The 12,800-nt window shown below is 42.1% G+C and overlaps 1 protein-coding gene across 1 annotated transcript in view; it reads left to right on the forward strand.

The window, feature by feature from the left end:
- Positions 1-12,800, forward strand: part of LOC126473678 (solute carrier family 22 member 7-like) — a 98,504-nt gene that overhangs the window by 44,131 nt on the left and 41,573 nt on the right. The window contains exons 4-5 of the mRNA XM_050100913.1: positions 7,050-7,207; positions 8,502-8,670. Of these exons, the coding sequence (XP_049956870.1) occupies positions 7,050-7,207; positions 8,502-8,670 (327 nt within the window). The remainder of the gene's footprint in view (positions 1-7,049; positions 7,208-8,501; positions 8,671-12,800) is intronic.

A 12,800-nucleotide genomic window follows, 5' to 3' on the forward strand; every position in this document is an offset into this window, starting at 1 on the left:
CCCATGGACGCAGGCTGGTGGAGGAAGTATTATGCTACACTGGACACTGATGTGGGTTTTCATGGACCCTGTGGTACTGTCGAAGGTATCTGACATATGTGGATTGCATGTTTAGTGCTGTGGACCACCTATATCCCTTCTCGCTTAATGTCTTCCCGGAAGGCAACGACATCTTCCACCAGCATAACTGTCTGTGTTACAATGCCAGAATCGTACTGCAGTGGTTAGAGAAGCATGATTGTGAACTCATTTTGAGCATGAGCTCGATGGAATACATTCGGGATGCTATCAGGCAAATCCATGCCACGTACAATCGCTGATATATGCGCTCCAAAGGGATATCAAGACACTATTAAACAGCTGGTCATAATGCTTTGGCCCATCAGTGCAATCACAGGTATAAGCTTCACAAGGTATTCTGTGTATTTTCGTTGAAATGAAATGTGCGTGTAGCACTGTTGGCCAGAAGTCCCATTCTGGGAAGTTCGGCCAACAGGCGCAAGTATTTGTTTTTATTCGACGCCACTTCCGAGACTTGCGCATCGATGATGATGAAATAATTATGAGGGCAACCCACGCGCACCCAGTCTCCAGTGGATAAAATCCCCGACCCGGCCAGAAATCGAATACAGAGCTCCTTGATCGAGAGTCAGCATTGTGAAGCACGAGACCATGAGCTGCTGACTGTATTGTTGAGCACGGGCTGTGAGGAAACGGAATAGACTGACGAAGGTGAGAAATTGAATTATTTTCTCCTCAACAGTATCTACTTTATGAAACAGGTCGTATGCCTTGTCCCCTGAACCATTTCAGCTCTTCTTCATTCTTCACAAGCATGTTTCGCCTAGTTGATGGTGTTTCGTAACTACATGTAACACATTCAGCACTGATAACTCTGCTCTTCGACTGCGTAGATGAACTGGCGATTGTTGTTGTTGTTGTGGTCTTCAGTCCTGAGACTGGTTTGATGCAGCTCTCCATGCTACTCTATCCTGTGCAAGCTTTTTCATCTCCCAGTACCTACTGCAACCTACATCCTTCTGAATCTGCTTAGTGTATTCATCTCTTGGTCTCCCTCTACGATTTTTACCCTCCACGCTGCCCTCCAATACTAAATTGGTGATCCCTTGATGCCTCAAAACATGTCCTACCAACCGATCCCTTCTTCTGGTCAAGTTGTGCCACAAACTTCTCTTCTCCCCAATCCTATTCAATACTTCCTCATTAGTTATGTGATCTACCCATATAATCTTCAGCATTCTTCTGTAGCACCACATTTCGAGAGCTTCTATTCTCTTATTGTCCAAACTATTTATCATCCAAGTTTCACTTCCATACATGGCTACACTCCATACGAATACTTTCAGAAATGATTTCCTGACACTTAAATCAATACTGGATGTTAACAAATTTCTCTTCTTCAGAAACGCTTTCCTTGCCATTGCCAGCCTACATTTTACATCCTCTCTACTTCGACCATCATCAGTTATTTTGCTCCCCAAATAGCAAAACTCCTTTACTACTTTAAGTGCCTCATTTCCTAATCTAATTCCCTCAGCATTAAAGGACTTAATTAGACTACATTCCATTATCCTTGTTTTGCTTTTGTTGGTGTTCATCTTATATCCTCCTTTCAAGACACTGTCCATTCCATTCAACTGCTCTTCCAAGTCCTTTGCTGTCTCTGACAGAATTACAATGTCATCGGCGAACCTCAAAGTTTTTATTTCTTCTCCATGAATTTTAATACCTACTCCGAATTTTTCTTTTGTTTCCTTCACTGCTTGCTCAATATACAGATTGAACAACATCGGGGAGAGGCTACAACCCTATCTTACTCCCTTCCCAACCACTGCTTCCCTTTCATGTCCCTCGACTCTTATAACTGCCATCTGGTTTCTGTACAAATTGTAAATAGCCTTTCGCTCCCTGTATTTTACCCCTGCCACCTTTAGAATTTGAAAGAGAGTATTCCAGTCAACATTGTCAAAAGCTTTCTCTAAGTCTACAAATGCTAGAAACGTAGGTTTGCCTTTCCTTAATCTTTCTTCTAAGATAAGTCGTAAGGTCAGTATTGCCTCACGTGTTCCAGTGTTTCTACGGAATCCAAACTGATCTTCCCCGAGGTTGGCTTCTACTAGTTTTTCCATTCGTCTGTAAAGAATTCGTGTTAGTATTTTGCAGCTGTGACTTATTAAACTGATAGTTCGGCAATTTTCACATCTGTCAACACCTGCTTTCTTTGGGATTGGAATTATTATATTCTTCTTGAAGCCTGTTTCATACATCTTGCTCACCAGATGGTAGAGTTTTGTCAGGACTGGCTCTCCCAAGGCCGTCAGTAGTTCCAATGGAATGTTGTCTACTCCGGGGGCCTTGTTTCGACTCAGGTCTTTCAGTGCTCTGTCAAACTATTCACGCAGTATCATATCTCCTATTTCATCTTCATCTACATCCTCTTCCATTTCCATAATATTGTCCTCAAGTACATCGCCCTTGTATGGACCCTCTATATACTCCTTCCACCTTTCTGCTTTCCCTTATTTGCTTAGAACTGGGTTTCCATCTGAGCTCTTGATATTCATACAAGTCGTTCTCTTATCTCCAAAGGTCTCTTTAATTTTCCTGTAGGCAGTATCTATCTTACCCCTAGTGAGATGGGCCTCTACATCCTTACATTTGTCCTCTAGCCGTCCCTGCTTAGCCATTTTGCACTTCCTGTCGATCTCATTTTTGAGACGTTTGTATTCCTTTTTGCCTGCTTCATTTACTGCATTTTTGTATTTTCTCCTTTCATCAATTAAATTCAATATTTCTTCTGTTACCCAAGGATTTCTACTAGCCCTCGTCTTTTTACCTACTTGATCCTCTGCTGCCTTCGCTACTTCGTCCCTCAAAGCTACCCATTCTTCTTCTACTGTATTTCTTTCCCCCATTCCTGTCAATTGTTCCCTTATGCTCTCCCTGAAACTCTGTACAACCTCTGGTTCTTTCAGTTTATCCAAGTCCCATCTCCTTAAATTCCCACCTTTTTGCAGTTTCCTCAGTTTTAATCTACAGGTCATGACCAATAGATTGTGGTCAGAGTCCACATCTGCCCCTGGAAATGTCTTACAATTTAAAACCTGGTTTCTAAATCTCTGTCGTACCATTATATAATCTATCTGATACCTTCTAGTATCTCCAGGGTTCTTCCATGTATACAACCTTCTTTCATGATTCTTAAACCAAGTGTTAGTAATGATTATGTTGTGCTCTGTGCAAAATTCTACATGGCGGCTTCCTCTTTCATTTCTTAGCCCCAATCCATATTCACCTACTATGTTTCCTTCTCTCCCTTTTCCTACACTCGAATTCCAGTCACCCATGACTATTAAATTTTCGTCTCCCTTCACAATCTGAATAATTTCTTTTATTTCATCATACATTTCTTCAATTTCTTCGTCATCTGCAGAGCTAGTTGGCATATAAACTTGTACTACTGTAGTAGGTGTGGGTTTCGTATCTATCTTGGCCACAATAATGCGTTCACTATGCTGTTTGTAGTAGCTTACCCGCATTCCTATTTTCCTATTCAGTATTAAACCTACTCCTGCATTACCCCTATTTGATTTTGTGTTTATAACCCTGTAGTCACCTGACCAGAAGTCTTGTTCCTCCTGCCACCGAACTTCACTAATTCCCACTATATCTAACTTCAACCTATCCATTTCCCTTTTTAAATTTTCTAACCTACCTGCCCGATTAAGGGATCTGACATTCCATGCTCCAATCCGTAGAACGCCAGTTTTCTTTCTCCTGATAACTGGCGATTATATTGTAAAATTAAAGAATAATTACACATTAATGAAGCATCTCAGAGGTACATATATATACATCATTTTAAACCTCATACATTACAGTTTAGGAAATACGCTTGGTTTTATATACAGGGTGTCCCATTTATCTTGACCATCCTAAATAACTGTTTGTCCAGATGCAAATTACAAAATGTTTCAAGCAAATGTTCTTTAGCCGTCAGGGAGACATCAATCGGCATGATTGCCTTTATTGTAGCTTTGTTTTTTTACAAAGATATGAACAACGATATGACTTTTTTTAATGGCATCCTGTATTTTTTATTCGGTAATTCATATCCCCTCATAAAGAACTATTCAGAAATGTATCACAGTGTACCATCCACTGAAACACAGCGTGATTAATTACGTAATACAACATTGACGTTGACGCTCCCAGTGCTTAGTACAGGTACTCAAGCTAATGGAACACATCCACGTGCTGACGTTGATAGAGGACAAATGTAAACATAAGTAGAATGCACACCCATCATTCCGTCAACCATCGTCGGTTGGAGAGTTTTGTGAGTAGAAAGAAACAAGTTTTGACTGTATGAGCTTTCGGGCAGAGAAACTTGCCGCCCCTTTTGACACGGCCGTAGTCACGACCGCTCACAACAGCGTCTGAAAGACTACACTGGTGCAAATCTGCAATACACCAGATAACTTTAAACTAAGAGTTTTAAAAATTTACACAAGCACACAAACTATGCCCCCACCCCCGTAGGTGGGATGGAAATGGTACAAAACACTAACAATTGAAATATTAGCCTTGCCACCGAAGGTGCAACTTGATTTTAACTTCTAAGAAAAGTCTTATAGTGAAAGTGTGGCAACTTTATATACTAAAATGATCATTTAAATAAAAGCCCATGAAATGCAATCTTATGTAAAATTCTACAAGGTTGGCAAAACAATAGTTAAGATGCTCTACAGTACACAGATACTGCCTCTCAAGATCACAGGCAATAATATCAAAGTTTCCAAAGATCAAAACATATTTCAGGTATTAGGCCATTACACTCCAAGCAATAAATTTGTTAACACACCAAACCCGACAAACATGACAGAGGCAGCTACTAACGTATGGTAAATTGATAGGGAGATTACCAAACAACCCAAACCGCAGGTTGCTTTAACCCACCCCTACTCCACAAGGGAAAAACGGACCACCCAATTTATAAACAACTACCTTCCCCGGAGGTGGGCAAACGGAGAACAATGGTCGGACGACCCCAAAGCAAAATGGCTGGTGACCTCACCAAGAAAACAAGTAGAATGTAACAAGGGTAAAGCAAACAACGTATCACCAATCACTTAACTTCTAATAAACTGCGATTTCTCGAGAAGACCTGGCGCAGCACCCCCAAATCGCTCTCCCGAACCGTCTGCTGCCAGCCACTTCAACGGACGCAGGAAGGTGCGCCGATATCCCGTCTCACGGCGTCGCAGCTCACACCAGCCAGACCGATGTCATGTGTTGACTCCTGTTGCTCTCGTGTCGACCGCGAAGTCACTGCCCCTTGCTACACGCCACGGCCCACTGGACTCACGTGGCGACCTCACATGCGCCGACGCTCAAGACGGACAAGTCATCTTGTGTCTTAGTGCGCGACCGACCAACCGATCGATCCAACCGCCAATGACCATTGCCTGAGCAAACTCGAGCAGATTGGCGGCGTAACGCGCAGACTCAGATGCAGGAACTAAGCCCCGACCGGGCGACCACACGCTGAGTTCTCTTAATGCCTAACAAATGCGGATGAGAGACAGACTAGCAAGCTGGGGACGAGAGACTGGCCCAGACTGCCCGACTGGCGAGCTCATAGCGCGCATTAAATGCACGTGAACAGGTAGCCTTTCCCCTTTCCCACCAGAGGGAGACACCAAAGCTGAGACTGCCACAGCGGCGCCACCGCCAGAAATGGAGGACGACTGCTTCACACTACGCGCTGCAGCGCGCTCTTCAAAACAGCAAATTTTCCCACGGCTCAATAATGTTTGGCTCTAATGTTCTTTTGAACATAATGAAATCTCTTTGGCGGTTGCCTGATGTTTTGTGGAGGCCCAATGTATATCATGTTGTTTTTCCACTTGAGCCTGGAATATACGTTTTGTTTTATTTTTAAAAAAAATGAAAAAATCTTTAACTTCCTACCTTTGAAACTCGCTGGCATGCCCTTTCTGTTCTTCGTGAGAGTTCCCACAGGTAGTATGTTCTGATGTTGCTACAATGTGCGGTGTGGCCGAGCAGTTCTAGGTGGTTCAGTCTGGAACCGCGCGACCACAAAAGTCGCATGTTCGAATCCTGCCTCGGGCATGGATGTGTGTGATGTCCTTAGGTTTAAGTAGTTCTAAGTTCTACGGGACTGATGACCTTAGATGTTAAGTCCCATAGTGCTCAGAGCCATTTGAATCATCTGAACCTACAATGTGTTCAGTGAAGGCACACCTGTAAATCGATTCCTGCTGCATCTAGCGGACAAAATAAGAACTGCTACGGCTATCTCACAGTCGAAAGTTGCGTAGTATATGGGGAAACACATTTCCGTGAATGGAAAAGCTGCGCCCGTACAGGATAAGGGCGCCGTCCACACGGCCGATACACGGGCGCCCATATGGCGTACGGGCATAGTGTCGAAAGTGTTAACAGTCACTTGTAATCCATCTAAGGTCACGGTTACTCCAGTTTCTGATCTTTTCTGTCCCAAGCACAAAGTTCATCAACAAATAAAAGGAATATTTCTGATAATAAGTGTCAGCACATGATAATGGGACTTTATCAAATGGCCCTGAGCACTATGGGACTTAACATCTGAGGTCATCAGACCCCTCGAACTTAGAACTAATTAAACCTAACTAACCTAAGGACATCACACACATCCATGCCCGAGGCAGGTCCGCAGCTCGTGGTCGTGCGGTAGCGTTCTCGCTTCCCACGCCCGGGTTCCCGGGTTCGATTACCGGTGGGGTCAGGGATTTTCTCTGCCTCGTGATGACTGGGTGTTGTGTGCTGTCCTTAGGTTAGTTAGGTTTAAGTAGTTCTAAGTTCTAGGGGACTGATGACCATAGCTGTTAAGTCCCATAGTGCTCTGAGCCATTTGAACCATTTTGAACCCGAGGCAGGATTCGAACCTGGGACCGGACTTTATCTGCTAGCTGGATTGCCCAGCACCTCGAGATGCAGGTTGAGCTGACTCTTGCTGCCGACAGGTACGGCCGGCGCCCCCAGCAGCTGCTGTGCCTGTCAGCCCACGTGGTCAGCAGAGTGCTGGTCGTCCTCGCTCCACACGTGCTGCCCCTCTTCATCCTGGCAGAATCCCTCGTGTCAGCTGCGGCTGGGCCTATGATAGAATCTGTCTTGTCTGTTGGTAAGTGTCAAAAAGACAGATTCAACTTTCACAACAATCTCAGCAACAAGCCAACGCAGTGCAATATTAAACCAGAATTGTAGAATGTGAGGTCCACCAGTTATGCAAAACACCGTTTTTTCTCACTGCCCAAACATGTTTCAGCACCACTGTGCCATCATTAGTGGGTTTCCGTTTCATTTATTCTGCAATGTGAACACTTTTACTAAATGATTACAAAATTATGTGGATATTTAGTTCAAAGAATAGTTCGTTTCTTTTGGTTAATACCTTGGTGCGCGTGATTTTTCAGAACCACTTGTGTATTATTTATTACAGGTTGCTTGTCATCTGCAACAAAACGATACTGACGAGAAATTATGTTTGGTTGCAGATGACAAGCTAACTGTAACAAATAATACACAAGTGGTCCTGAAAAATCACGCACACCAAGTGTAAAGGTGATTAGATTAGGAAATCAGACACTTAAAGTAGTAGATGAGTTTTGCTATTTGGGGAGTAAAATAACTGATGATGATCGAAGTAGAGAGGATATAAAATGTAGATTGGCAATGGCAAGGAAAGCCTTTTTGAAGAAGAGAAATTTGTTAACATCGAGTATAGATTTAAGTATCAGTAAGTCGTTTCTGAAAGTATTTCTATGTAGTGTAGCTGTGTATGGAATTGAAACATGGACGATCACTAGTTTAGACAAGAAGAGAATTGAAGCTTTCAAAATAATGTGCTGCACAAGGATGCTGAAGATTAGGTGGGTAGATCGTGTAACTAATGAGGAGGTACTGAATAGAATTGGGGAGAAGAGCAATTTGTGGTACAACTTGACTAGAGTAAGAGATCGGTTAATAGGACATGTTCTGATGCATCAAGGGATCACCAATTTAGTATTGGAAGGCAGTGTGGAGGGTAAAAATTGTAGAGGGAGACCAAGAGATGAATACACTAAGCGGATTCAGAAGAATGTAGGTTGAAGAAGTGACTTGGAGATTAAGAAGCTTGCGCAGGATAGAGTAGCGTGGAGTGCTGCATCAAACCAGTCTCTGGACTGATGACAACATCAACAACAACACCATTCGTACTAGAATGGAGTATAAAATGTGGCTTGGTCTAGCAAACACTGCTCGTTTACAGTTTTAGGCTTGCATTAAAAGTTATTTATTGTGGAAGTATACACAGTGCTATGGTGTCTGTCCTGCAAGTGCACTATAGAATATCCTCCGAAACATTTTTGAAGTGAAGTCTGTGTTATTTGATACGTAATACTGAAAGCATTTGACGATGCTTCCTCGTGTTTCAGGTTTGGAGCTAACTGATATCAAGCACCGCACTGCAGTCAACCGCTATGCGTGCTGCAGCATGGCTGTTGGAATGATGCTTGCTGGTCTGGTGCCTTGGGCGCTGCCCAATTGGAACTATTCCCTCTCGTTTGCTGCCCTCAGTTGTTTTATACTATTCTTCTTCTTCAGGTAATGTACGCAAAATAAACGATACATGGGGATGTGTAAAGATGCAATGAATATTAAAATTTTATGTTTTTGAGATGAATGAACAAAGGATGACGAACATGTACAGCTTGTGTTTAGTCAGCGTCTCTTGATCAAGAACAGAAGTTCACCACAGATTATTTTTGAGAGAAAAGCATGTACAGTAGAAAGGTGTGATGCGAAGCACATAGCGAGCTACGTAGAGCTTTGGAGTGTCTCATATCCCTGTACAGTCGAGTGGTCCATTGTTGTGTGTGTGTGCGTGTGTGTGTGTGTGTGTGTGTGTGTGTGTGTGTGTGTCGTGGGACATTGCTCGCAATTAATCAAGTGCAGGGGAAGAAGATCTGTTGTTGTTCGGTATTCCCAGACTGCTCCTACGTACGTCATCAGCCTTATAATGAGAGTTACATACATGTACTAGCCATGCTGCCATTCAGTGCACTTTGGCAGTTGAGCATGAGGTACAATTAGAAAAGTCTGACTTAAACTCTGGTTTCAATTTCCTCCAGTTCAACTTGACGCCGAGGTAGCTAATCGTCACAGAAAAATGTTTGTGTAATGTGATTTATCTACACTGTTTGTGCTTGTGCATATGTGTGTGTGTGTGTGTGTGTGTGTGTGTGTGTGTGTGTGTGTGTGTGCGTGTGCGTGCATGTGGGAGGGGAGAGGATGCAGTCTGTTTGTAAACAGAATTAACTTCCACTTACTAAACTCACCATTTCTCCAACCAGTGCCTGAGACTTTTCAATCCTGTCTGTAAGCTGAGATGATGGTTCAAATGGCTCTGAGCACTATGGGACTCAACTTCTGAGGTCATTAGTCCCCTAGAACTTAGAACTAGTTAAACCTAACTAACCTAAGGACATCACACACATCCATGCCCGAGGCAGGATTCGAACCTGCGACCGTAGCGGTCTCGCGGTTCCAGACTGCAGTGCCTAGAACCGCACGGCCACTTCGGCCGGCCTGAGATGATGTTTGGTAATTTCCAGTACTGTGCCAGGGTAGATTTGTCATTGGTGTGGATGACTGCCATCACATTGTCGTGGAGGCTTAATGCGTGGAACTCCAGTACATTGCCGTGAGGTGCTCCCTCCTGTTTACCATGAAGTGTTGATTGTTTACCCCGAATCTCTCGCAGCCCCTGTGAGTGACACATATGAACCTGAACCTGTGCGGAATTCTAGCGAGTTGGCACATGAAGCTGTTATGGCTAATACGTTCGGCGGTCAAGGAAAACAGTGCCTCTGGTTCTTTTTTATTGCTGCCACGTGTTGTGCGGAGAAATTGTGTTGTGGCGAGGTGATTCTGGAATTGGAGTTTGTCTGGGCTCAGGACACTGATACAGTGCCAGTGATATGTTTCTGAATTATTTACTCAAGAACACTGCTGAAAGAGCTCAGCCTGTAATTTTGTGGGATGGAGTCGGCTTTCCCTGACTTACTGAACATCAGGACCTTTCCCAATTTCCAAAGTGCAAGAAAATACCAATATTTGAGGATAGCATTCTTGATGTTTGTAAAATATTATAATGATGTATTTACGAGCTGGGTTTGAATTCCATCTAGACCAATTTCTTTCCTAGGATGGATTACTTGATAGTTACCATGATACGCCTCGTTTTAAGATACCATATGTTGGCGATCCTCGAACATTATATTTCTTGCACATATATTTTGCTACAGTATGTATAATCTTTCTTTCTTAGCAGATGCTTGCCGAGAATAATTTTTATTACAATTACGATAGTTTTACAATTTGTATGACGACGTAATAAAAAAAGCATTAGAGCAGTGTTTTCTTTTTGGTACTACAGCGTTGTGTTTTATAATTAATCCCAGAGATGTTGTTCACCTTCAAAAAATTTATTAAATTGATAATTTGTAGTCTTTGATTTAGTCTGCTCTGATGTACATCTGTTTCCGTTCTTTAAATAAAATTTATACTGTTTGAACCTTTGTCAATATTTTATGCTTTAGGTACTTACATAATATGCAGACGATCAGCCCTATCTTATTCTCTTTGGCGTTATGTATCTCTTAACTTATAAAAACACTCTGATTTCACTTTTTGCGTTATTTTTCTCAAAGACGAAAGCTGGATATTTGGTGAAATACGTTGTTCATATAATTTAATTTCTTCACGTTTGTAAGATAAAATATTTATTTTTAGATTTTGCAGTATATAAACTCAGTAACAACGTTCTGCTTTCGCGATCCACGTTAAATAACACACAAACAAGATTTTGGGACGAAATATAAACGGTAACTGAATATTGTAAAAGGTTATTGGATGAGGAATTCAGTTTTATGAAGAGACCTTTGGAGTTTTGTTTTACCAACACATGTTTCAACTTTTGTTTGTGCTATCTTCAGTGCGTTACTTTATTTTCCTTCTTACATGAAGCTATTGAATGTTTATGCTGCTACACAGTCTACAACTCAGTATGGCGGCGAGAATACTGAGCAAGTTCGAAAAATCGCAGAAAATTCCTGTGAAGTGACAAAAGTGGTAGAAATCAGCATGTTACCACACCACAAAAAAGGGGGACAAAAACATCAAAGCCATGACAAGTTGCAGATTGTGTAGCAGACTCACTGCTACAAACATTAACGTTCAATAGCTTCATGTGAGAAAGGAAATAAAGTAATCCGCTGAAGATAGCACAAAAAGTGCTGAAACATGTCTGGGTAAAACAAAAGAGGAATTCGTCATCCAACTTTCTTAGCAAGCACGGGAATAAGATGAACTGCAACACCAAAAGGTGATCGTACAAGTTCAATCCATACAACTTTTTCTTATCTTTCTTTTTATATTTACATTAATAGTGGTCGAAAATAGTGTCTTCTAGCAGCCACTGGTCTTCGGTAAATATGGTCGCTCTGGTCCCTGTCCTTTCAACATAAAACATAAAAATTTAACATTTTGTAATTATTCCACAAATTGTAATGGGTAAAAACCCTTTAATTGTAATTTAAAAGAAATATTTATGTTACAGACAGCAATGTGACCGAAATGCAGTCACACTATCTAGTCCATATGATTTCAAGTATCGTTTGTCTGATGTAGATGTGCTGCGCCTAGGCAACAAGTGTGAAAGTTGTGTTTGATGGGCTAAAACTGCCCTGGAGGAATGTTCCGCCTGGCCCCAGAGGGTTGGGAATCTAACGTCACTCACTGGTTCACCGTCCCATCGGATTAAACACACGTTGGCAGGCGGTGTCCAGCCCAGTGAGTATCTGATCCGATTGTGGGCCTCTGTGAGTATGTGTTTGTTCCACACGTCAATTCCGACTGGGGCGCTTACCGACAAGGTTTCCAGCAGCAAAGGCAAGCTGCGCTATGTTGAGTACTCTGCTTTTTATTGGCCCTGACAGGTTTAGACTCCGATTTCTCGATTTCTCAAGTTCCGTCAGCTCTATTCCACTGTTTTGGTGGCCGTTTGTCGATCGGTTCTGTCAATCTGTCGATCCGTACAACAGACAAAACATGAGATTATCTTAAACTGTCTGCAACGTTCCGGTAGCATATCAGTCACTAGCGTGATGTGTGTGTTCTTCTGATTGCTGAACATGATCGCTTCAAACCTATTATTATGCACACTGAGGAAAATTTTAGTAATTATCACACCAACAATCTGTCTATCATCACAGGACAAGAGCCACATTTAACTTTAACAATTTTCGTATGAAACTTATAGATCATTTGTTAAATAATTCCTGTTATACCTTAATGGGTTACTTAGAGAACATAGAACAATCGTTTGTAAAAATGTAACACATATTTATAATACAAAAGCCACTTCATTCTACAATATACTTGCTACAATACGCATTCTTACTGGAAAATCTTGCATGTAGATCTTCTTCCTCACAGTGAGGGGACAACCAACTGGTTTTAACAACCGATTGCCCAGTCTACTTTTTTTGTTCAGTCGTTTTTTTTCAGTCAAATGAAACAACCAATAATTGAATGTAGTCTCTGCGACCTTGTAAGCTGTATCAGTGTTCTCACTCTGAGTTGTTTTGCTTAATGTGAGACAGCCGACTGGCAAGTCTCTGATGGTTACATCGGCCATATTAATGTTTTCACTCTGTCTCTGGGTTTGAGAG

Source organism: Schistocerca serialis, chromosome 4, assembly GCF_023864345.2.
Source record: "Schistocerca serialis cubense isolate TAMUIC-IGC-003099 chromosome 4, iqSchSeri2.2, whole genome shotgun sequence".
Taxonomy (NCBI): domain Eukaryota; kingdom Metazoa; phylum Arthropoda; class Insecta; order Orthoptera; family Acrididae; genus Schistocerca; species Schistocerca serialis.